The 22,730-nt window shown below is 38.8% G+C and overlaps 1 protein-coding gene across 3 annotated transcripts in view; it reads right to left on the bottom strand.

Moving 5' to 3' along the window:
• The window catches only part of LOC5577732 (mucin-2), a 608,111-nt gene that overhangs the window by 24,456 nt on the left and 560,925 nt on the right, over nucleotides 1-22,730 (bottom strand). For all 3 annotated transcript variants that reach the window (XM_021845835.1, XM_021845837.1, XM_021845836.1), the window contains exons 2-4: nucleotides 3,123-3,673; nucleotides 2,860-3,065; nucleotides 261-2,678 (exon numbers count right to left, since the gene is read on the bottom strand). In XM_021845835.1, coding sequence (XP_021701527.1) covers nucleotides 261-2,678; nucleotides 2,860-3,065; nucleotides 3,123-3,673 — 3,175 coding nt within the window. The remainder of the gene's footprint in view (nucleotides 1-260; nucleotides 2,679-2,859; nucleotides 3,066-3,122; nucleotides 3,674-22,730) is intronic.

The raw sequence follows: 22,730 nt of genomic DNA, 5'->3' as shown, positions 1-22,730 counted from the left end.
ATAGTTTACTCAAAAACCGCATTGCAATTAGAGACCAATTGTATTTACAAGATCACTCAAGCAGGCTCGTAGCGTGCTGCTCGCGTCAGACAGAGAAACTCAAAACACAGTTAGTGAGAACATATTTACAAACGTCCTTGTCCACCGGAAAGTAGTGATAAGTTGTAGGGGGCTCGCTCAGTAACACTCCCAAACACACAAGAAAAAAAAAAGAAGAAAAACACAAAGGGTGCAGCAAGAAATGGAAACAATACTCGTACCTGTTCGGTAGCCGTTCATCGAGTTCCAATCGATTGTTACGGTTCTGGTTCTTGTTCGGTCGGATGCTAATCGTAGGGATAGTTTGTTGTTCCTGTTCGGGAGTCTCGGTAGTGCGCCAGCGTTGCTGGCCACGATTCGGTCGGACCGTGTACCGCTTGCGCGAGGTCGTCTCACTGGTCGAAGCGACAGTAGTTGTCGTAAGGAATCGAGTCCGAGTCACCGGAGGTGTCGGAGTCGTCGTCGTCGTTGTCGTGGTTGTCGTGGTCGTAGTCCTTGGAGCAGCCGTAGTGGTCGTCTTGAACACACTGCTCTTAGAACTAAGTGATTTGGCGGTTGTCCGCAACAGTTCCTTGGAGGTAGTCTCGTCAATGAGGTTAGCGTTGGGAATCGCAGTAGGGCGAAGTCGCTGCCTAACTGCGTACGGTCGCGAGCTAGATTTGTTCAAGTATCGAGGAATATCACTGAAGGGTTTGATTCCCTGGAATACATCATCCGGGAAGTGAATAATTGGTGGAATGACACTGGTCGTTGGCGAATGCGTGGTCACGGTACTCGGTCTCCACGTGGTTGTCTCATATCTGTGGTTGTGATACATGATATGTCCAGAAACGCCACTTGGTCTCGGGGTAGTCAAATTGGTCAACGGTCTCGGTGCCATCGTCTCCGTCATCGGAGTATACTTTGACTTGTTAACCGGATATCGGTACTCGTAATCATCCTCATCCTCATCGTCATAGTACTCATCTTCGTCATTCTCGGTTGGACGCTTGTTCAAATAACTTGGTCTTCTGTTTTCGTTCAACGTATTCTTTACGTACTTATGACCACGATCATCCTCAATCTCATCATCATCGTAGTAATACTCGTTCTCGGGCTTCAGCGGTCTTGCAGTCGAAGGTCCGTAGTACGGTTTCTGGTACTGCTGCACTGCTGGGACTGGTCGCAAATTGGTTGTTCCATTTTTCACGTAGTGCACTCCAATATCCTGCAAACCGTCGTTAAACTTACCATTACCAACTTGCTGGATGTGCGTGTTCTTGATGCTCTCGAAGAACCGATTGTACTCCGTTTTTGCCGGACTCACGGATGACTGGTAGAAACGAGGGGTAGTTGATATGATGATCGGTTGGAACCCGTTGGTCGATTTGGTCGAGAAGTACGCCGGTGGTTTCGATGTGGATGATTCGAAGATCGAAAGCGGTTTGTCGTTGAAGCTGGCAAACGTGACCAAGGAGGGGGAATTGTTCGACGAGACCTTTTCCTTGCTGTTGACGTAGATGTTCGGGGAGTAGTAGTCCAGGGACTTGGGAGTGGTGGCCGTGAACCGGATGTTACTGGGAGGTAATGAGTTGCTGATGCTTTCATATACCGGTGCAGGGGTGCTTGGTCCGGCGAGAATCTTCTGCTTGTTTGACGGTGATTGGGATGATTGTTTGGGGATGGGAACGAAGGATTCTTTGATGGGATTGGACGTGGGTTGGTTATTGAAGAAGCCTCCGACGGAGCTGAACGCAATGTAGGGGCTTCGATGGGTGGACGGGGAGATCTTTTGAGGTGGTTGTTGTGGTTGGGAAGACTGAAGGGAGGGTTGCTTCGAGGGTTGAGGATTATTACTGGCGGATGGTTTGGCATGATTGTTGACCGAGATGGGCGTTGATGAGTAAGTGTTGCCGAAGTGGAAGAAAGCGAAGTTGTCCGGTATGGTTTCGTCATCACTGTCCGGGACCGGGGTGGTGTACTTCTTGTTGTTATGATTATTCACGAAAGCGGCTGCTGTAAATGCGGTTTGATACTGTTGCGGTCTTGGCGATTGGTTGGAGATCAGTAACGGGATCAGGCTGTCCTGTGGCGTTATTTTGGTAACTGTTTTGTAGCTTTGTAGACCAGCGGTCTTATGGCGGGTGACTTCTACTGGCCGAAGATATTGTGAGCCCTGTTTGGCTTTGGCGTATGCTTCGAGGTAATCGTTGTAGTTGTTGGTGATTTCTTTCTTATTGTACTGTTGAGGTTGGTAGTAGCGCGCTCCAGATTTGATATGGATCGCTGGTGTTGGTCCAGCGGTATAGCTGAACGGGTCATAGCTGCTCTGGGGATAGGCATTCTGACGGGAGAGTGCAGTGTCCAACGATCTGTACTGCCAGTTTCCCAATGGCCTTAGCTGTCGAGCACTGCGACCACTCTCCACTCCATCAGCGGTTACCTCCAGATCAGCTGGAACCAGAAGTTCTCCAGCTTGAGCGGTTTCATCTGGGTTAGAACGTTTGACATGTCGGTTTTCGTTTGTTTTATCTGCGGTATCGATAGGATCGATTGTTTTGTCCTGGCTGGCCAGTTCGTCTGAAGGAACGTCACGTTTTTTGCGATCGTGCGTTTTGGTGTTCGCTTCGTGGTCTAGGTCTTGCAGTTTGTCTTCGTCACTGTGCGCAAGTATGAAATGAAATTTTGAAGTTGAACAATTTAGGAATACACAGTTGGTAGGATTTGTAGGTTTGACACATTGAGATGAGTTGTGTGCTGAAGTTCAGTTTTGATACAGTTTGAGATTTGAGTACTAGTGGTGTGGTAATAAGGAAAGGGCTAAGAAACCCTTATGCTTACCTGAAAGGTTGCGGCTGGGCACTGTACGCAAAGGAACCTACTTTAGCCTGGGTTGGAATAGCATTTACGCTCGGTTGCTGCAGGATTCCGTCCCGATCACGCTGAACCTGAGTGACGGTGCTAGGCTGACCACGGTAGATACGCTGTGGACGGCTGGATTCTTCCTCTTCGACGGGTGGCAGAGTGTCGTGAGCTTCCTCGTAGAGCTGAGAAGGGTGTCGTTTTTGATTTTTGGTCAACCGAAGACAAACTCGACAACTTACCTTGGCAATATCTTCCTGTGGGGAGTTCTTGGGTTGTCCACGAGTAGTGATCACCGGATTGAGATTTGCTGGCGGTGGTGGTGGTGGCAGAGAATGAACCTGTTGGATGCGTGCAGGTGCCGAGGGTTCAGGGCCGGAAGGTCCCGAAGGACCGCTTGGTCCGGACGGAGCCGATGGTGCGGAAGGCGCCGATGGAACACTGGAGAAACGGATCCGCGAAAGGACTTGCGGAACGCGTGGAGTAACGGCTGCTCGTTCTGGTGCGGAAGGGCTGCTCAGCGCCGGGAGGTCACAGCCCACGTTACGCGGCCAGTCACAGGTTTGCAGCTCGTGACTGTACATCAGCCCTCCGGTACAGCTTTCCAGCAGGGCCCCACCAAAAACGCATACATAGTACTGCGAGCAGTCTGTGGGGTGTGGATAGTAGCCGAACTCTTCCGGGCAGTTGAAATCCACGGAAGATGAGTGGCTGGACCGGGGGTTGGACCCGAGGGCACGAGGCTGAGCAGCTCCGGTTCGGAATGTGCGTTTCGTTTGTGCGAGTACATTTCCTGGAAGGGATACAATACGGATGGTTAATTAGTGATTTGTGAGAAAATACTGAATGCTTAAATTATTATACTCTTTTACGTGTAGTCAATAAGTTAAGCCTTTCAAATCAAGTAAATGTACCAATTATTGTGATAATATTGTAAGACTTTGATCTTATCTTAACGAACTTTTTTTTGATCAATCAATTGATCTTCTGAGTCATCCAAGCACTTAACTATTTAAAATTTATCGATTGTTATTTTATTTTTTGAGGTTGATATCCATAAGACTTAAGGATTTGGTTCTTTCATTCTTCAAAAGGAATTTCAAAATCTACCAGCGTATTGGAAACTGTAAACTCATAACATACAATATTCATATTTAAAGTCCAAACATGAAGAAAAATAGTATTCTGTTTAAATTATCGTACGTGTTATTGACTTTTTTTGTTTTATTCTAGATGAGTGTTTGACTTTGTAATTCAACGTTGAACCATGCTTGATAATTGGGTGTTTGCCAAAGAAAAATTAGACCTATGTGCGTTTAACGATGATGATGGGGCTCAAAGATATATGAATGGGCTGCGGGCATCCACCATCGACACCGATCGCTATCAGCCGGGCCCGACGCGATCGAGATAGCCTTTGTGATTTGCAACGTTAATTCATTAGAAATGTGCGTGGCTCATCGGGGGGCTGGTGGAAGTCTCGAGAAACTCCGGTACTGGTCTTAAGTCAGTAGCTAGTAAGTAATGAGATGTGAATTTACGAGACTTCGCGCAACTCGCCGGTAAATGATGGCGCTAGTGCTTGCGCGAAGGGCGATAGCCATCTCCCTTTTTCGTATACCTCGGCTTGGATGGTACTTACTGGCTGGCCAACAGTGATGAATTGGTAATTAGAAAATTTGGTGTCATTAAAGTGACTGGTTTAAATGCTTATCAGCCGTGATGCATCCATGTCAATGACAAGGGTATAAATAGCAGTTGCCCCGTGATTTCCAACCTTTTTGGAGCTGCAACTTCCTTTGACATTCTATCAACAACCGGAGGACCCGTAAAATGGGTGTTCTCGACATTAAAGTTTCTGGAAGCTATCCAGATTTCATTCTTTGAATCAACAGATATCTCTGAAGCAAGTTTGTTCTACCACAGATAGCATTATCATTAATCAATTCGCACAAATTTATAGGTAATATGTACAGTCTTGTTGTATAAGATTTGCCTTCTACCCGTCTATTCCGAAGTCAGATAACAGTCAACTGGCGACATCTTGGGAATGGAAAGGAATGACCAATTGAAAAAAAGATGCAGAGTACTCTATTAAGTAGAATGACTTGCTTAAGAAGATGCAGAGTACTCTACAATCACTCATTCGTGTCTGTATGCAGGTAATGCAAGAATTCTGCTAAGATCATTCGTAGTCCATGAAATTCACAACAAACACCAGGGCTGTTAAATATCATTATCGACTTGCGACACTGACGAAACGAGTCTTCTCACTGTCACTAGACGAAGCTGTATTTCATTTGCTCACTTCGTCGAGTCGCAATGACGGAGCTCCCAGGAAAGCAATTTTATTGTTGTTCTGCTATTAACATGTCTATCTCATGTTGGAAAATGTCGGGAAGTAATGTGTTATTTAATCCTTCCATGATTCCAGCGATATAAATAACAAACATACCAGATAATGAACTAAATATTATTAATTCCGTAGCAACGGAAAAATGAAAGAGAATTTGAAAAAATCTCTGTCATTGTCTCGCCGTCCGACATTACCAAACGACGTTCTCTATTTACATTGACGCTTTCCAGCCCTGCTGAACACTTTTTAATTTGTATTCCGCTTTATAAATCGTTTAAATTATGAATGGTTCAAACGTCAGTTAGTTCATAGAACGAAGTAAAGTGAAATGGAATGCCGCGAAATGAAACGCAGAATCAAAACATTACAGGTAAAGAGGTAACTAAAAACACGATTGTAGAGTGACTTGAAGTTCAAATTTAAATTGGACCCCGATGGTTTAAATTAGTGATCCATTATAGAGAGATACGCGGAAGCTGACATTTCTGTCAAAGTATGAGCCAATCGAGCAGCGAGAGTTGTCAAAGCGTGAGCCAATCGAACATGCGTTATGTTTGTGTTGAACTTTTCTTGAGGAGAAATGTAATCCGCTTGAAATTATTTCAGTGAAAGTGGTTTTGTATAGAGCAAAAAAAATTGAAATATTTTCCTCTTTTGAATGTTTGTCAATGCGATATTTAGTTCTTGATTTTTTCTGCTGTTTATTAGTTTGGAAATGTAGCTCAAAAGTCATGTTCGTGTTGCAATATTATTCTCGGCACCCAGCAAACTCAGCACTGCTGGTCTGTTGCCAAACCATTCCATTTTACTTCCGCTTATCTCTCATATAAAGGATCACTAGTTTACATGAGGTATTGTTCAAATCAGCGAGCGTGCACTGTATATGAGATTGAGAAGCATTGAAGCAATTTGCTAAAAACAGATGTACGATAAAGGTTTTTACGAGAAGCATCCCAAAAGATTTTCAAAAGATTTGAATGATTTCTTCTTTTCTTTCAAGTTTTCACCATGTTTTGTCGAATATCTCATCAAAACTTCGCTGATAGACTTGAGAAGATGTTGGCAATGGTTTTAACCAGGCGAGGTTGGTTTGAATTTTTCAATGATTGTTTTCAGCATGCATTATTATAAAAAATGTGTAACTTTTTGGATAAAAACAAAATGCTTTCTCGACTCCCAGAGCATAGAGCATCATCGTACCTGCCACACGATATACAAATGCAAAAATGGTCAATTGGCAAAGAAAGCTCTCAGCTAATAACTGTGGAAGTGCTCATAAGAACACTAAGCTGAGAAGCAGGCATTGTCCCAGTTAGGACGTAACGCCAGAAAGAAAGAAGAAAGATGGTTTTTGGTTTTTCTGATTTTTATTTTTGAGCGTGCCTATCCTTTTTGATTTTTTCTTGACGCCTCTTCTGGGTACCGATTTTTGACAATAATAAACATTTGAGTTTTTGCAGTACTTTTCAAAATAAATTTTGTTTATTTATATTTCTGGGATATATTTAATTTCTCGTGTAACTAACGGAAAAATCGATTTGAAATCATTTCAATTCCACCAAGCTCTTCTTCTATGATGGGTTGATTGTAGAAAAATATAAAATGTACAAATTTTCGTATTACACTTTATATTAGACCCAGGCATTTGTAGGTTATAGGATAATACAGTATTTTAAACATTTTTCAAAAATACAAAAATGTTTCAAAAGCCGTATAAAACTTTCCTATTATGCGTGTTATGGCCCAAGGTTTATGCCAAAAAGAAAATCATTTTGATTTCTGAGCTAAGAAAAAATACGCCAAATTAAAAAAGGTACCCCGTTGGGTATTAAAGGGTTAATCATGTGATTTTCGTAGCAAAAAAATGGAATGGTTTTTCACTGGGTCCCACCAAGCACTTGAACGGGAAATCTTCCAAAGATGCATCAGGAAGTTTTTCAGAGATTTATACAGAACTTCATCTAAACGGAACGTTAGATACCAGGTATTACTATAATTTATCTATATACCTCATAAAACACCAAAAATTCATAAGAATACTGCGTCTTGTATTCCACAAGTTTCTGCATGTGATATTTAAACAAAAATCAGGACAAATCCTATTCCTGAAAAAAATTTCTGGAGTATTTCAAGAAGGAATTCAATGAGAATCTCTTGGATGTAATTTCGAAGCATTATATATAAAATTAGGTTTTAGGGATAAAAGGTCGAAGGATAAAAAACCGAAAAGGCAGAAGATCGAAAATAAAATATGGTAATTTTTTTCTTCTTTGGAAATAGCTCTTCAACCTTTTGTTCCTTATTTTTCGTTCCTCGAACATTTGTCTTTTGACTTTCTGTCGAAGATTCGTAAAGTTAATATAGAAGTATCTGAATGATTCTTTGGAGGATTTTTTTCAAAATATACAAAGAATTTCCAAAAAGAGTTTTTGAGTAATTTATCCTTAGTAGATTACAGGAGAATATATTGTTCGAAAACTAGTATTGTTATGGGCCTTAGTTTTAAAATGAGGTAAGTCATGATGAATTTCTTCAGCATATACGAAAAGGGTTTTTGAAGTTCTTCTCAAAGATGTTTCTGAAACAACTTTTGATAATTCCTTACTTCTTGTACGAATGAGATAAGACTTTTTGGTCTTCATCCTTAATGAAATAAAAATTTCTAAAGAAATTCCTCAAGAAGGAGATCGATTGCAGAGCTCGTGATGTAATTCATGGGAAATTTATGGCAGAGTCCCAGAAAAGTTACCCTAGACAAAATTCTGGGAAAATGTATGTCTGATTCCTCAAAGGAATACTTGCGAGATGCCTAGAAAATGTCGAGAGTTGTTTCTGGAATCTATTTTAGGGAATTCTTGAATGAACTGCATAAAATGCTTATATCCCGCTTTAATAACTGGCTAGGCTGGCTGGTGGTGAATGTAATCTCTGTTAATCGAGTCTTCAGACGGGGCTTAGTCTAGTTTTTTCAGCGAAAAAAAAAAAATGAAAAAAAGCGAGTGTCTGACTTCACTTTGCTCACTGTTGAAAAAGGATGTGGATAATCTTCATATTTAGTTTAACGTTCCACATATAAAGCCTACAAAAGTTGAGTATACTTATCGTTTAAAGTGAATTTCAGAGAAGAACTTTTAAAGTCGCTTCACCCTGATGTGTATTTTAAGTACACTAATGATACCTCCTGTTAGTTGCGTTTTAAATTTCACACAAAAACATTTTTGTCATAATAGGCCGATGAAGTTAGGATAAAATGTTCCAAAATGCCACTTTTTGGATTTGTGATGTTTTCTCGTAATATTTTACCCCTCTAATACACAAATTTTTCCATCTAAATATGTTTTTTTCGTTTTCTAAAATCGTTCTTAACACGTTTTGGGCAATGATTTATTTTTATTTGCGAATTTGGGAATTTTTGTTTTTGATTTCTATAAATTTTTATTTTTGAACATCCCTATCATTTTTCATTTTTTCTTGAATTTTTTTTGTTACTGATTTTTGGCAATAATAAAAATTCAAGTTGTTACGGTACTTTTGAGAATATTTAGTTTTTTTTCTGGAACATATTTTATTTTCCGTGTAACTAACGGAAAAACTGCTTTGAAATTATTTTTACACCACAAGGCACTTCTTCTGTGATAGGTTGATTGTAGAAAAATATGAAAGGTACGATTCTTTATATTAGACGTTAATTGAACCCCAGGCTTTTCTAGGTTATATAAAAATGCAATTTTTCAATCGTTTTTCAAAAATACAAAACATTTCAAAAGTCATGAAAAACTTCTCTTATATGCGTGTTATGAGCCAAGGTTTAAACCAAAAATAAAATTATTTTGATTTCGGAGCTACCAAAAAATACACAAAATTCCGAACTGTACTCCGTCTTAAGGCGGGGTTGGGTATTAGAGGGTTGAGCTTTACAAAATTTTCTAGGTACCACCATAAAAAAAACATTTCCCAAATTTGAGCATTTTTACGGTTTTAAATCGTGTCGAAAAATTTGTTGAATTATGGGAAAGGTTCAAACCGATCGAATGAATGGTGTAGAATGCTATATAATATTGAGAACGAAGTGTCAGCAACCAAGCCTCTCCATGAGTATGATCTGTTGCATGGAAACGCTTATTCGTTAACAAAGTAATCGGAAAAGCTTAGGCAAAAAAGTAAAAATGATTGAACTTCACCAGGAAATCAATGGAAAATCTTTGAGTTTATGTTCGAGGGTTGTAGTGGCAATTCTTGGGTTAAACTATTTTAACATCGTTTGGCAAAGAATACAAAGTGGAACGTCTACCGGAGCATGCTTGTCCGTTGTCTAGTGTTAAGTTACAGTCTGTGCAGCTAAATGGCTGAAGACGGTGTCCATGTCTTTTTTTTTAAGTTATAGGAATGACCTAATAAGCCGAACCATTTTGCCTTATCGGTTCGTATTGGGCCATGATCCCCCAATCTCATATTTTTTCAGTAATATTGTAGATAAAAAATAACACGCGAACCACCAGCTGGGAAACCCTGCCTTAGTCGGCAGACAAGATGCCATGTGCTTGACATTCAACCGTCGCCCAGCAGCAACAAGTCCAACTTGGTCCGTCGCATCGTGTATGTAACAACGATTACCGAAGTCGCACAAATCTTGATGGACGTCCAAAAGGGGCATTGCAATTAAAGTATAATTTTTGTCGGTCCCACACCCACAGTTTTCTTAAGTTCAGAACTCGACAAAAAAGACGGAATCGATTCTGCCGGCGGCATCGCGGGCTGTAATGTAGTTAGTGGGACGTGTCCTTATACGTCAAACCGACGGCGTCCATCGTTTCTGACGGGAGATCACATCGAGAGGTTATTGGCTCAGAACGCAGAGCAGAATGTCCACATTTGGTCGCGCGGAGGAGTAGCAGGCCAGGAACTCAAATCCTGTTATGTGTGGTCGGAATTTTAAGAACCGCTGACTCAACATGTCCGATGGTAAAAGACCCTTTTGCTGTTTGCGGCAAACGTCCGGCAGTTTGTATTTTAATTGCCAATAGCGCGCTAATGCAGGACACCCACTCCAGCTTGCTTGTCGTACACAATGATACATGTCATGTCCAGCTGACTGGCCCGAAGGGAGATTAAGTTACGGATGTCGTTGGTTGGTAGGAAACCGGTGTCACCCGGTGTCGGAGGCTGGTGAAAGGCGAAATATACCGCTGTCATGCGAGAGCTTGCCGATTGATAATTCTTGTGACGCATTTTATTGGGGATTAATTTCTCCCGATCAGAACAAGACCTAGGGGGACCGAGGTAGTTAATTGCAGTGACGGATACGTTTGCGATGTGGGAGTAAGTGGTTCCGTTCAGTGAAATGGGTTTCTTTACAGTTAGATAATTTTAATGTCAATCAGTTACTTGGCGGTCGTCAGGGTGTTGTGAAATACATGGGCTTCTAGCCATCCTAAAGCTTATTCTGCTGCTCAACCCGTTTTACACAGAAAAGTTCATTGACTGGTAGCCATTGGCCATTGACGTGCACAGCATTTTTCACACTATGCTATGAACTGATGTCCACCAACGATTTCCTTATTCTCGGAACAGCCCCTTGTCACCGCACAAGAATTGACACATCTCAAGATTGCACCCATAAGATAGCATAAATCCCGTGTATATGTAGGTACATTCTTATTGAGTCCCTAAAGGTAGCTCCTTGCGGTCGAGTTGCAAACTAACAAGCCACACGGTTCTGACGTTATTTCCTCGTTCCAATCCTGTTCTTTCTCCTGTTGTTTTTATTAATGATATCTACCGGTACCAATTTATGAACCTAGCCCCACACAGCCTAGCCAATCGTTCATGAAATAGCACTCCTAGGCTGACATGACACTACAATCGCACTTTGTTCCAGCGCAATCGTGGCGCAATAATTCTCCAATTGGAACGTGAAAAATTGATACTCTCCTTCGTTCTTGACCGTTGTTGAGGAAGGAGGAAGAACCCCCCCCCCTCACTGCTTTGACCATGAAGGCATAACTGTCGCATATGGAAGTGGTAGGCATTGAGAAAATAGTTTGAAGTTTGATTTCACACAAATGTTCATATAAGTATTTTAGTACATTTCTGAAAGTCATATTCATCTGCATTACCGACCAGATTAATCATTTTGCTTTTATTTATCAGCAAAAATATGAACATAAACACTATTTACGTTTTGTAATTGATGTTTGGGTTGAAAGTTCATATAGAGTTTGCACAACATTTGCAACCTAAGTGTGTAATTTTTATAAATTCAGTAATATTTCAACATGAATGTTGTCATGAAGAAAACTTTCGGTTCAAAAATCCATATGGGACAGTCATGCTTTCATGGGCAGTACTGGTCCCGGTAAGAGACAAATTGATGATACCACGAATCGTGTACCCCACGCAACTTGCAAGACACCGCATCATCATCTCTAGTGCATTGCTGGACGCTGACCGCGGGCTAAACCTGAAAGAAGACCCCGGCGAACGAGAGATGTCTTTGAACTTGAACTTCTTGCGGTGGCCAGCGGTGCAGTTGAGCTGCTCTGATCACGCATCTGCCTGAGGATGAAAGCCGCACGTGGGCTGGGTGTCTACTCTAAGGGTATGCGAGATTTGGAATGATTTCATTATACCCGTAGGTCATGGGGTTGACATGGAGGTTTCAAACTACTCGTATTTGAGCATAAGGTTATGCTTATTTTTTTTCATGAAAACCAATTAGAATGTTGTAGTCTCACCAATATCTACGGAGACAATAATTGACAATTGCGGATAGATTCAAACATTTTGTTTGAATCATATTTTCATATTTTCATATGTTTCATGATGCATATAGAATATGATGAACTCAAGTTCAGTTTGTTCTAGGGACCTTAAGACTAACAATATTCATAACAATACACTTTTTGGGAAATATATAGGCTCTTTGGATTAGAATGGAAGTGTATTACAAGAATTGCATATGTATGGATAGTAGTAGAGTCAGTAGATCATTAGGACCCGAGCTTCAGTACGATTGGGATTACCTCTAACATCTGATCTCATATATTACAACCGTTTGTGAAGGCTTTGTTTATGCCGTAACTTCTAAATTGTAGTCATTATATGGTTCAAAATTATCCATGAACCTATGTAGATTGTTACTAGATTTTCAGAAGGTCTTAGAATGAATAGAGTTTTATTATACACGGAAAAAAATCCGTTGCCGTATTCATGAACAAAAAGTCAAAACTTTATGTTTCATGATATCATGACTAAAAGTCATGAAATCGTGAATATTATGCAAGAATTTGTATGCTCAGGGCGTTACACAAATCTAACTGTCACTTTCTTTAAGTGACAGTCTAGTCAACGCGTCTCATGGCGATCGGTGATGTGTTCTAGTGAAATTATAAAGTTTTGTTTTTGAAAAAGTTTAAATTGAAGACAATGCTCTTCGGAACCTTGCCATCATATCGATGACATTCTTGGCATGGAGCCGTTGGAGCTGTTAGATGTTCCGATATACACTTGCAAGCCTTCATCTTGATTATGCACAACCGGGCAATGTTTGACTTTGAGTGAAAATTTTGCTTGACAAGCTCGTTGACGATTTTAACTGTTCGGATGTGATGCATTTCCCACGTCCTATAACAAAGCAGCTCACAGAAGGTCTTCGGCAGCCGGCAGCCGGATGCTCCAGTGCTACTTTCCACATCCGCAGAATCGTTAAACCTCATGCAATCCACCAGCATTTTGTGAGCCCTGGGACCATTTGCCAATTGCGTGTATAAGGAATTGGGAAATCCCTAAAACGACGTCATCCCTTATCCTAAATCACGGGTATGTTCATTTATTGTGCTTAAATATGTTGTTGCCAAAAAGCTTGTATGATTAATACCCTACCTAACATTTCAGGAAATTAAATAAGTTTGTCCACAAAGCTCCAAATATTTGTCTATTTTGTGACCCAGTATCAAATGAATCAGAAGAATACTAACCTTTCATTTAGAGTATTTTCCTAAGTATAATGTTCTTATCAACACTTCTGGAGTGTGCTCTGGATTAGCAGTAAGGAATTCAAAGGCGCGTCCACATTCAAAACCATATATTTTTTTCAAATTTATGGAATCCTAAACAGCAAATCGACTGTTTTTATGACAGTCATTAACACAAGACTGAAAAAGCTTCATTGGCTTGATAAACTTCGTAAGCGGTTTAATATTTGATCAATATTTATATCCTTTTTCATAACAATTTTCCAGACAGATTTGACAAGAGCTAGGACAAACTGCGAAACTTAACAGACAATGGTATTGCTCTTTAATTTCCTTATTTAAACGTCAAAATGCTGTGAATCTGTCTATTTTTTTGGATTCTTCGCATTCTTGTGTGATAAAGATTCCCGAAGAAGCTTAACTGAGCTTACTGGATCAAACAAATAAAATGGGAGAGTCCATTTTATTTGTTTGATTAATAGCACTCGAAATTTCCATTATTTTTATGATCATGTCATTAAGAAATAGAAAATATTATTTCTAAAACTGTTTCAAAATGCTCGAAAAATCATCCTTTATTACTGACAATAAATATTTTCATTTTCATGTTTTTCCACTTTTACAATTTGCACGTCTTTATTCACTTCCAAACTAAAAGTAGTCCATGTCTCCCCAAATAAAAAAGAGTTTCGTATAGATATCGAGTTGTGGAAATGAATTTACCTCACACGTGACATCGACAATTTAGAAATTGACAACGAATTCTTGTAGGTCGAAAATTAGTGTTTTTCCCCTAGAATATCAAATTGCGGACATTCGATTGTAATTTCTGGACTATCATGAATTGTAAGTCAATCCATATGCAAAAAGTAACCCGAAAAGTAGATTACAACAAAAATGTATCCCTATTATGTCAAAATTTGTTTAAAAAATGTACTTACTGAGTAACCACATCTGTTACAATTGTGTTCCCGCATAATTATGAACCATACATCTACTGTTTCCCATTCAATCCACAACAATTAACAACAGTATTCGTATAATTAGGTGTAAAATTAAAAATAACAATAAACCAACAGTACCATAAACGGGTTTTACAGTTCGGGGAATGGTAATTGCACAAATTACAATGTGACGAATAGGCGGTGAAGTTATGTAACCATTTAAAAAGGCCGATTTTGTCGAACAAATTTTTTTCATTACAATTTGCCAAACTGTTCACATACCTTCCATTTTTTGATCAATCTACTATAATCCAAACAGGTAGAGAATGGTTGAACTTTATAATTAAAATCAAAACAAATACTGTATATGTAATTATCGTTTAATTGTGAAGTATAGTATTTAATTCAAGAATTATCCCTGTTATGATTAATCAATGAAAGATGAATGAATTTGATCTTTTATGCATTTTTATTCATATTAGAGCAATCACACTGTAAAACAGATTGCGTTTCCTATTCCACCACTTTTTTCTGCTTTTTTCGCCGTTCCAAACTCTGGGGGTTCTTGCTCACACAATCCTGGGCCTTGGAAGCACGATTTCTCAGCTAGAAGATTACGGGAAGATCGGTAACGGTAATAATTTGTTGGTTTTATTTCTAGGTCACTGCAACAACACATCCTGGAAACAACAAATTGGTGCCCGTTAGAACTCGGATCTAAGTTACACGGAATAAATTCTTCTTACCTGAGAAATCTAGATATGAAACGGGTCACTTGGGATCTAGCTCATAAGCCTTAAACCAGAGGGAAAAAGCTTGAATCCTTCTCAAATAAAGATCCGCCACTTGAAAATTTATTTCCGCACGAGTTTTTTTTTCACTCCTAAACCAAACAAAACAAATGGCGAAACGATGAAAATATTGTAGGTACTTCGCTCACAAACACTAAAGCGAACCACTGTTTGCCAAACTGTTAAAAATAGGTTGTATACGGTAAAAGGTAAATGTGTTAGTGTTTTGTGATAATGACCGTTTCGCAGAATGTCAAGTAATAATTTTACCATTTTTTGGAGATTTGAAACTCCGTATAATTTTACAATATCTGGACAGTATCTGTTATTGTTACAGTTTGGCATACATTACGCAAACCATTTTTAAACGTCTCAAGCCTTAGACTGAATACAGTTCAACATAAAACCAACTGTTCGGAGTACATTAACCTTAACAGATAAAAGTGATTAATTGTTTTGAATGTAAGGCGAACTGTGATTCTCTATGCGGGTTGAGATATGTTTGTATGTAATGTATGTAGGGACTGTAATTAGTGTGGAAGTAATAGCCGTCGAATGTAAGCAAACGGCTGGAAGATTGTGAGTTTTTTTAGTTTTGATGATAAAACACATGTTTATAAATTAAAAATATATTTTAGAATCCGCAGAAGATGGTCGAAAGCCAGTAAATCGACCGAAAAGTCCGGACAGTCTGGCAAATAAAATTTGTGTTTATTTCTCGCCGAAAACCAATCGATGAACCAGTGAAGAATCAAGTTCGCGGCGATTGAACCACAGAAATCAGTGAGGTTTGTTTAAGATGTGGGTTAATCTATGAAATATTCCAAAGATTCTTTAGAACTCTTGACAGTGCATATTCCAATAATTTGAATTGATTCAGTAACATCGATGCCAAAAATTACTTCCAGGAATGCCCATGGCAATTTTTATCCTAGAACATCTACATCTGGTTGTAGAAATCCTGTAGGAATGTTTGTGCATGATACATGTCCTACCTGTCCTACCCACTACCTGCGACACAGAAAGAATGATTTGTAAACCTCGTAAACCGGATTTTGTATCTCCTATCAAAGTTGCAATTTTTATAAAGTTCTCAATGAGTTTTCTGATATTTCTAAGCGATTTCTTGAGGTTTCCAGTGGTTTTCAAGGTTCTCATTTTGAAGTTAGGTTTTAAGTGGTTTTAAGGGAATTTCGACCCACTTACCCAGACTACAAAAAATTGCACGCATAAGATATTGTTTAGTGGCCTTATACATATGAAAGTAGAAACTTTACGTGTTTTGTTTGATAAATAGTAGTATGAACTGCGATTCAACTGATCTGCAACCTTATGTGACATTTTTTGTATAAAATTGATACGACAGGTTCTAAGGATTGATTCGTTTTACTCAAGTAAGGGGTCGTCCATTAGTTACACAAGGGGGGTTCTGAGATTTCTTACGCGCCATAGAATTGGCTTGTTTAGGAGTATCCAGTTTCTTACATATTCTGAATCTACGTTAAAAATTGAACTAGAATTCAAAGTTTCACAATGTTCTGTGACCTGGATCTATTTTTTAAACACGTTTGAAATTAGTATGGAAATCATTTTTGAATCACCTTGCCAAGTTTTACCCCGGGACGAGCTGTGATTATGTAAATTAAAATGTCATTGAATCAGATTTTCATTTGTTTCTTAGACAAATGTGGTTTTTTGATGAAGCTACAAAAAACTGTAAATTTTTCATCATTAAACAACCCAATTTAGTTGAAAATTTCATACAAAAAATCTCACCATGGTGGGAGGAGGGTTGAAAACTCCCAAATAATGTTTTACATTATAATGCCTGGGGACGGACCTGGTGTAGTGGTTAGAATACACACCTCTCACGCCGAGGACCTGGGATCGAATCCCATCCCCAAGATAGTCATTGACAAAAAAGTTAGAGTCACGACTTCCTTCGGAAGGGAAGTAAAGCCGTTGGTCCCGAGATGAACTAGCCCAGGGCTTAAAATCTCGTTAATAAAGATAGAAAAAAAAAATTATAATGCCTCTTAGCTTTATATGCGCATTAAAATGCCACGAAAAGGCAAAATAGCGAGCCATTATAATACCAAGATGTAACCGTGCGTTTTTTCACTATTCATGTCTATATTAGAACTGAGCGAGAGGAGAGAGCTGGCTTAGATTGCGAGCTCCTAAACGTCGAGGAGAACCTGTCACAAACTGTCACTGAAAACCATACAAAGGAAGAGCAGAGCAGAAAAATTCAGCAAAGTTCCTCAAACATGTAACTTACTAACGTTTCAATATGTTTTCCGATGATCTTAAACCTTCGAAAACTCAAATGAAGTTAGATGTTACCAAACTGACACTGAAATTTTTTATATTCATATCATTTTTCATAGTGTAACGCGAAAATAATTTTGACGCAGATGGTGTTAATCTAATAGTTGAACCTAAAAACAAAATTGAAAAAAAAACAACAAATCAAAAAAGGCAAGAAAACATGCCAGCTGTTAGTGAGAGAGATGCTCTCACTATTAGACCATTTGAGAAACGTCAGTTATTTTCAACCGATTTTCGGGCGAAATTTTTGTATTTTCGCGTAAGCAGCCAAACAGTTTTCGCGTAGTTAAACCACTGGTACACAATGCACATGAATAAATAGTTCTGTGTATTATATGCAATTCTTTTGACAGCATTTTGGTTCTTGTTATATGGTGATGGAAATTCCTCATTTGCGTTTCGAATAAGTTACATCCGTAATGTTGAAATGTAGAAGTCCTGCTCTTTTGCGTCTTCAGCTACAGAGAATGAATACCGTGCACACCCGCTATTTTAAACACTATCCCATGCCAACCATCGGGGGTCATTTTTAATTTTAACTTCTATTTACCCTACGCACAACGAAAAAACGCGTTTCTGGTTACCTAATTGGCTGATTTGTTTCGATTCTATGTCCAATTTGATTACGTTCCATTAAACTTCAATGCGTTCCATGAAGTAAATGACGTTTGAACCAATTTGAACGATGTGTCGACGGTCAAGTTTAAATGTGTTCAGATTAAAAGTTGTCAAAGCAACAGGGGTACCCGATATTATTGTGGAGAAAATAGGCTATTAAAAACCTCGCAGAACTTTACTAAAAAAACATATAACAATTAGAGATTATCTTCTCTCTCGCTCTCTTTCGATTATGACAGGGCAATAAAAAAGCTTTTGGGACGTTTTTCATTTTGGTTCGAAATACAATGATTTTGGCTAGCGTTCTTGCTAGAAACGCAGCAGAATAGGTTAATGTAGCTCAATTATTGAATAAAAAGAAAGTAAACAAAGAGAACCTCTCAATGTTGAATGAGTCTTTTTGAAAAGTTTCACGAGAGAACAACATGTTTCTCAATATGCAGCCAATTCAATGCCTATATCCATCAGGTTTAGAAGCAGTTATGGTGCAGTAATTGGGTTTCTAAGCGCTGGAGATGCTGTTATTTGGCTTGTCTTTTTGAATTTTTAATGCTGATTTGGGGATTATTATTAGTGCTCATGGTTACTTAGGAGCTAAAGCAAGTTAAAGCGAAAAAAAGTTCTGACAAACATCTTGTCACTTTTATTCACTGAAGAGAGAATCGATGAAGAGAAATCGAATATGTTACTTACGTCCTTATTCTAGCACACGATTGAATTAATTCAAAAAGTCGCATTTTTTCTCACCGCAAAACTAATTTAATCCACAGTGTAGAACTAGTAGGATAAAAACACTATGCACGAGAGATTTCCTACATGAAATTTAATGTGATTTTTTGAAGTCAGTCGAAAGCCCTTTCAGAATCCCTGAGCACTCTGATGGTCTAAGGGCATTACCCTAAACTCCTCGGTATCCCAAGTGAATGCCTTTGAAACTGCTAAGAAAATGTAGAACTACTCTTACCACTTGATGAATCGCTTTTGTTTTTCCTTAGATACCTTGAAAAGCCCCAAATATAATATTTGATCTGATAATATCTCTAATCCTCTTGGAAATGACTGGGAACCTGGGCAGAATTTTATGAAATTCTTGGGAACACTTTGGGAACCCTTATCAAATACTCTGAGTAAACTTTTTTAAACCTCCGTTAGGAAAAATCTAGTTTCGTTTTTTATTAGTTTCGTTTTAAAAAGAGAATAAATTCATATCGCATATCCTGAATCTCCATGTGTGGAAAAACGAGCATCCGAACGTATATCCTAATCGTTCGATGTTTGTTATTGAACGTGGAAAAGTTTACGACCGCAGGGCCCTATTCTAGAGTCGGCACCAGTGAACAAATCACATCAATTAAGTTGTAAAACAGAGAATCCGTTCCTCCGAGTCCAACGGAGGAAGCAATCTCGCTTTTTCTTTTCCTTCGAGGAAATCAAACAAACGGGCATAGAATGGATTCTCTTAGAACGGCAGTGCACAAATTCAATGGTCATTCTTCTGCCTCCGGGTGACATCGGTTGCCAATCAAGCCAAGCCAAGAATTACGGTGTCGGTATTTAATACGTGCCAGCGGTCGAATGGTGCAGTTGGGTGATTCAAAATACAGAAATACGAAATACAGAAAAATACATTTAGGTCAGATGGACAGTTCTATGGAGAACTTCTACAAAAACTTCAAAAATATTAGATCAAAATTAATTTGTCTATTCAGCTTTTTTTTTTTCAAAAAAAAATGAGTAATGAAGTTTTGTGGTGTATTTGAGCATCAATGTGGATATAATAGTTTTACCGGTGTTAGAAGTAAAATTTAAGTTGTTTCATATAAATTTTCATATAAAATACTCACTGAAATAGATGAAAATTTAGCAGAATTCTTGTTTTTTAAATTGCAAGTGAGATATGGAATACGGGACTTTCGACATTTTTTTCAAATATGAACCACCCTAATGGTGTATAGCTGAAGGACGGGACAGGATGCAAGTCTGACTTTATATTGCGGTTTATTGTGGGCATAAATCTCAGACAAAGGGATCGAGTGGTTTATTGACTGCAAGATGGCTTGTTCAGTGTTCATGTCCGGCTTAGTTGCTACGGATTTTGCCCCATGTCAATTGTTATGACGGTTGTTTATGTTGTACAGATGTTCGGTCCGTTAGTCATTTCAACGTCTGTTCAAAAAGGAATTACGAATTAGTAACTGTAATTAATAGTCCTACATTCACAGGTAATAATTAAAACCTTTTATGACACATATTGCTACATTAATCCAAAATTATCACACCTCATTTCGCCATTCACGTAACTTTTAACCGATTGTCATTCAATTTCCTTTCGCCATTATAACCCCCGTTTATTAAGCCATTAATAAACTTCGCATTTCATTTCGTTTAAAATTCGACACTCTCGCCTTAATCCCTTTTGCGCAAATCGTCATACATGCCTATCGTTATCGACCTTCGACATCGGGCAATAATGGAAAATGGCCAAAATAGACGTTAAGCCACTCAACTGACACCGCGCCCAGCCCATATAAAAGTAACACGAATAAATAACGCGTCAGATCTTGTTCCACATTTTTTTTTTCGGAGACATTTCTTGGCTTAATAGCAGTACCTCAAGCGATCGTTAATCCTTGGACCGCTTATCAGACTTATACGCCGAATGCGTAATGCAAAAAAGTGCCCCTGTGCGCGACAATGGCGTGTACGATGTGCGCGATGGTGACACTTATTGCCTGGCAATATAAACTAGTTGCAACAGATCATAAATAACTTATTTTTTTTAAAGAATTTTGTGGACATTTTGAAAGAGGTATTTAATTTTATTACGAATATCGGCAATTAGATTACACTCGAGACTTTTGCGGTATGCTGGATTACAAGTCTGACAAGTTTCTCTCAAAATCGTTGGTAAATTTCTTACAAGAATCTTGATAGATAGTTTCTTAGATTCCAAACGATTTCCTTGCAAGATTTGGTAAATTTTCCTAAAATTCTCAAGGGAACTGCTCACAACCTCTTTTGGTGATTGCTTGTGAAAACTTTCAATGAAATAGACGGGTACTTGTTAATTGTTTGTAGGTACTTGTTAGATATAGAATAGATAGGGGCCCAGATAGCCGTAGCGGTAAACGCGCAGCTATTCAGCATGACCATGCTGAGGGTCGTGGGTTCGAATCCCGCTGGTCGAGGATCTTTTCGAGTTGGAAATTTTCTCAATTCCAAGGGCATAGAGTATCTTCGTACCTGCCACACGATATACACATGCAAAAATGGTTAATCGGCAAAGAAAGCTCTAATAACTGTGGAAGTGCTCATAACAACACTAATCTGAGAAGCAGGCTTTGTCCCAGTTGGGACGTAACGCCAGACAGAAGAAGAAGAAGAAGAAGTACTTGATAGATTCCTGTTGGAGTTTTCAGTGTTTTTAGGGGATGACAGAATTCGGGTTTTTGGAAAGATGGTGGATGTCATGCAAATTTCATGGCATATTGTTTTATATGAGTTCTAGACAAACTCCTCGTATGATTACTGGTTGTGTAATCATTGTTTAAGGTGCTTCCAGAGGTTTAGAGGTATTAGAGGTCACCATTGCGAGGATTTTAGAAGTCACCATTGGTTGACATTTTAAAGGAATGTAAAAGATGTTAACGAGCTCTACAGTTTCTTAGATGTTATTAAAAGATCCCAATGGATTACAATGGGTTTTTCGGGAATTTCGGAGGTCTCATGGAAATTTTCAGGAGATCGCAAAGACATTCCGAGAGTTTCCAAGAGATATTCATAAGCTAGCAAGGGGCTTGACGAATATTGTAAATATTCATAAAAACATAAGAATCATCATAGAAAAGCTATTAGCCAAGAATTTCAACAAATCTGCTCCCATGATCGCTATTTTAAGAGATTACCAGAGATATTCACGAAAACGCGACGTTGTTAGACAGAAAGGTAATTTTTAAGTTATTTTGATGATAGTAAGAACTATAAGTGCTATGTCTTGTCTCACGTCGCGCTTTCGTGAATGTCGTGTTGTTCTTACGTTAGCACAAATCACATAAATTTATAGTGATTACCAGAGATTTTCACAGGATTTTGGGAGATTTCGTGAGATTGTTGGGATATCTCCAAAGAGTTTTAGGTGGTTATAATGGTTCGGAATTCCGATAAGTTCCCAATATGTTCATAGATGGTCACTTGAACTTCCAATGGATTTGCCAAAAGTTTCCAACATGTTTCAAAAAGATCCCAGTTGTTTCGAAAGGGTTCCATAGATTTTCAGGGTTTTACGAAAAGTTTCTTCTTTATTAAAGAGGTATACAGAAGTACCCAGATCCCAGCGGTCCAATGAGGATTCTGAGATTCCCATTGGGTGACGTTTTCAAGCAATTTACGGAGATTTTCCATGTTTCCAATCTGAGCGATTTGAGTTTCCCAGAGGATCCCAGTACTGCATATATAGCCCATATATAGCCGTAGTGGTAAATGTGCAGCTAATGCGTAAGGCCATGCTGTACGTCATGGGTTTGAATCCCACAAGTCAATTATGTTTTTGTAGGGTCAATTTTGTGGACTTCCCAGGCCATAGAGTATCTTCATACTTGCAACATGATATACACCCGTGCATAAGTTTGGGTTCACCCCCTAAAAACCATGCAAAAGTGTTCAGTCCATATCTCTGTGATTACACGTCCAATTTAAACTCTTTAAGCCGCATTCCAAAGGCAAAGAGTTATTCTTACTTCGTATGTATTTTTCCAAAAACATTCTTTGAACTTTGTATACTAAATACGTACTTAAAATTGTGACATTTTTCAAAAAAACACACTGAAAAAACATTACT

The sequence above is a fragment of the Aedes aegypti genome, chromosome 2 (genome assembly GCF_002204515.2).
Source record: "Aedes aegypti strain LVP_AGWG chromosome 2, AaegL5.0 Primary Assembly, whole genome shotgun sequence".
In the NCBI taxonomy this organism is placed as follows: Eukaryota; Metazoa; Arthropoda; class Insecta; order Diptera; family Culicidae; genus Aedes; species Aedes aegypti.
This window is presented reverse-complemented; position numbering and strand designations above follow the sequence as displayed.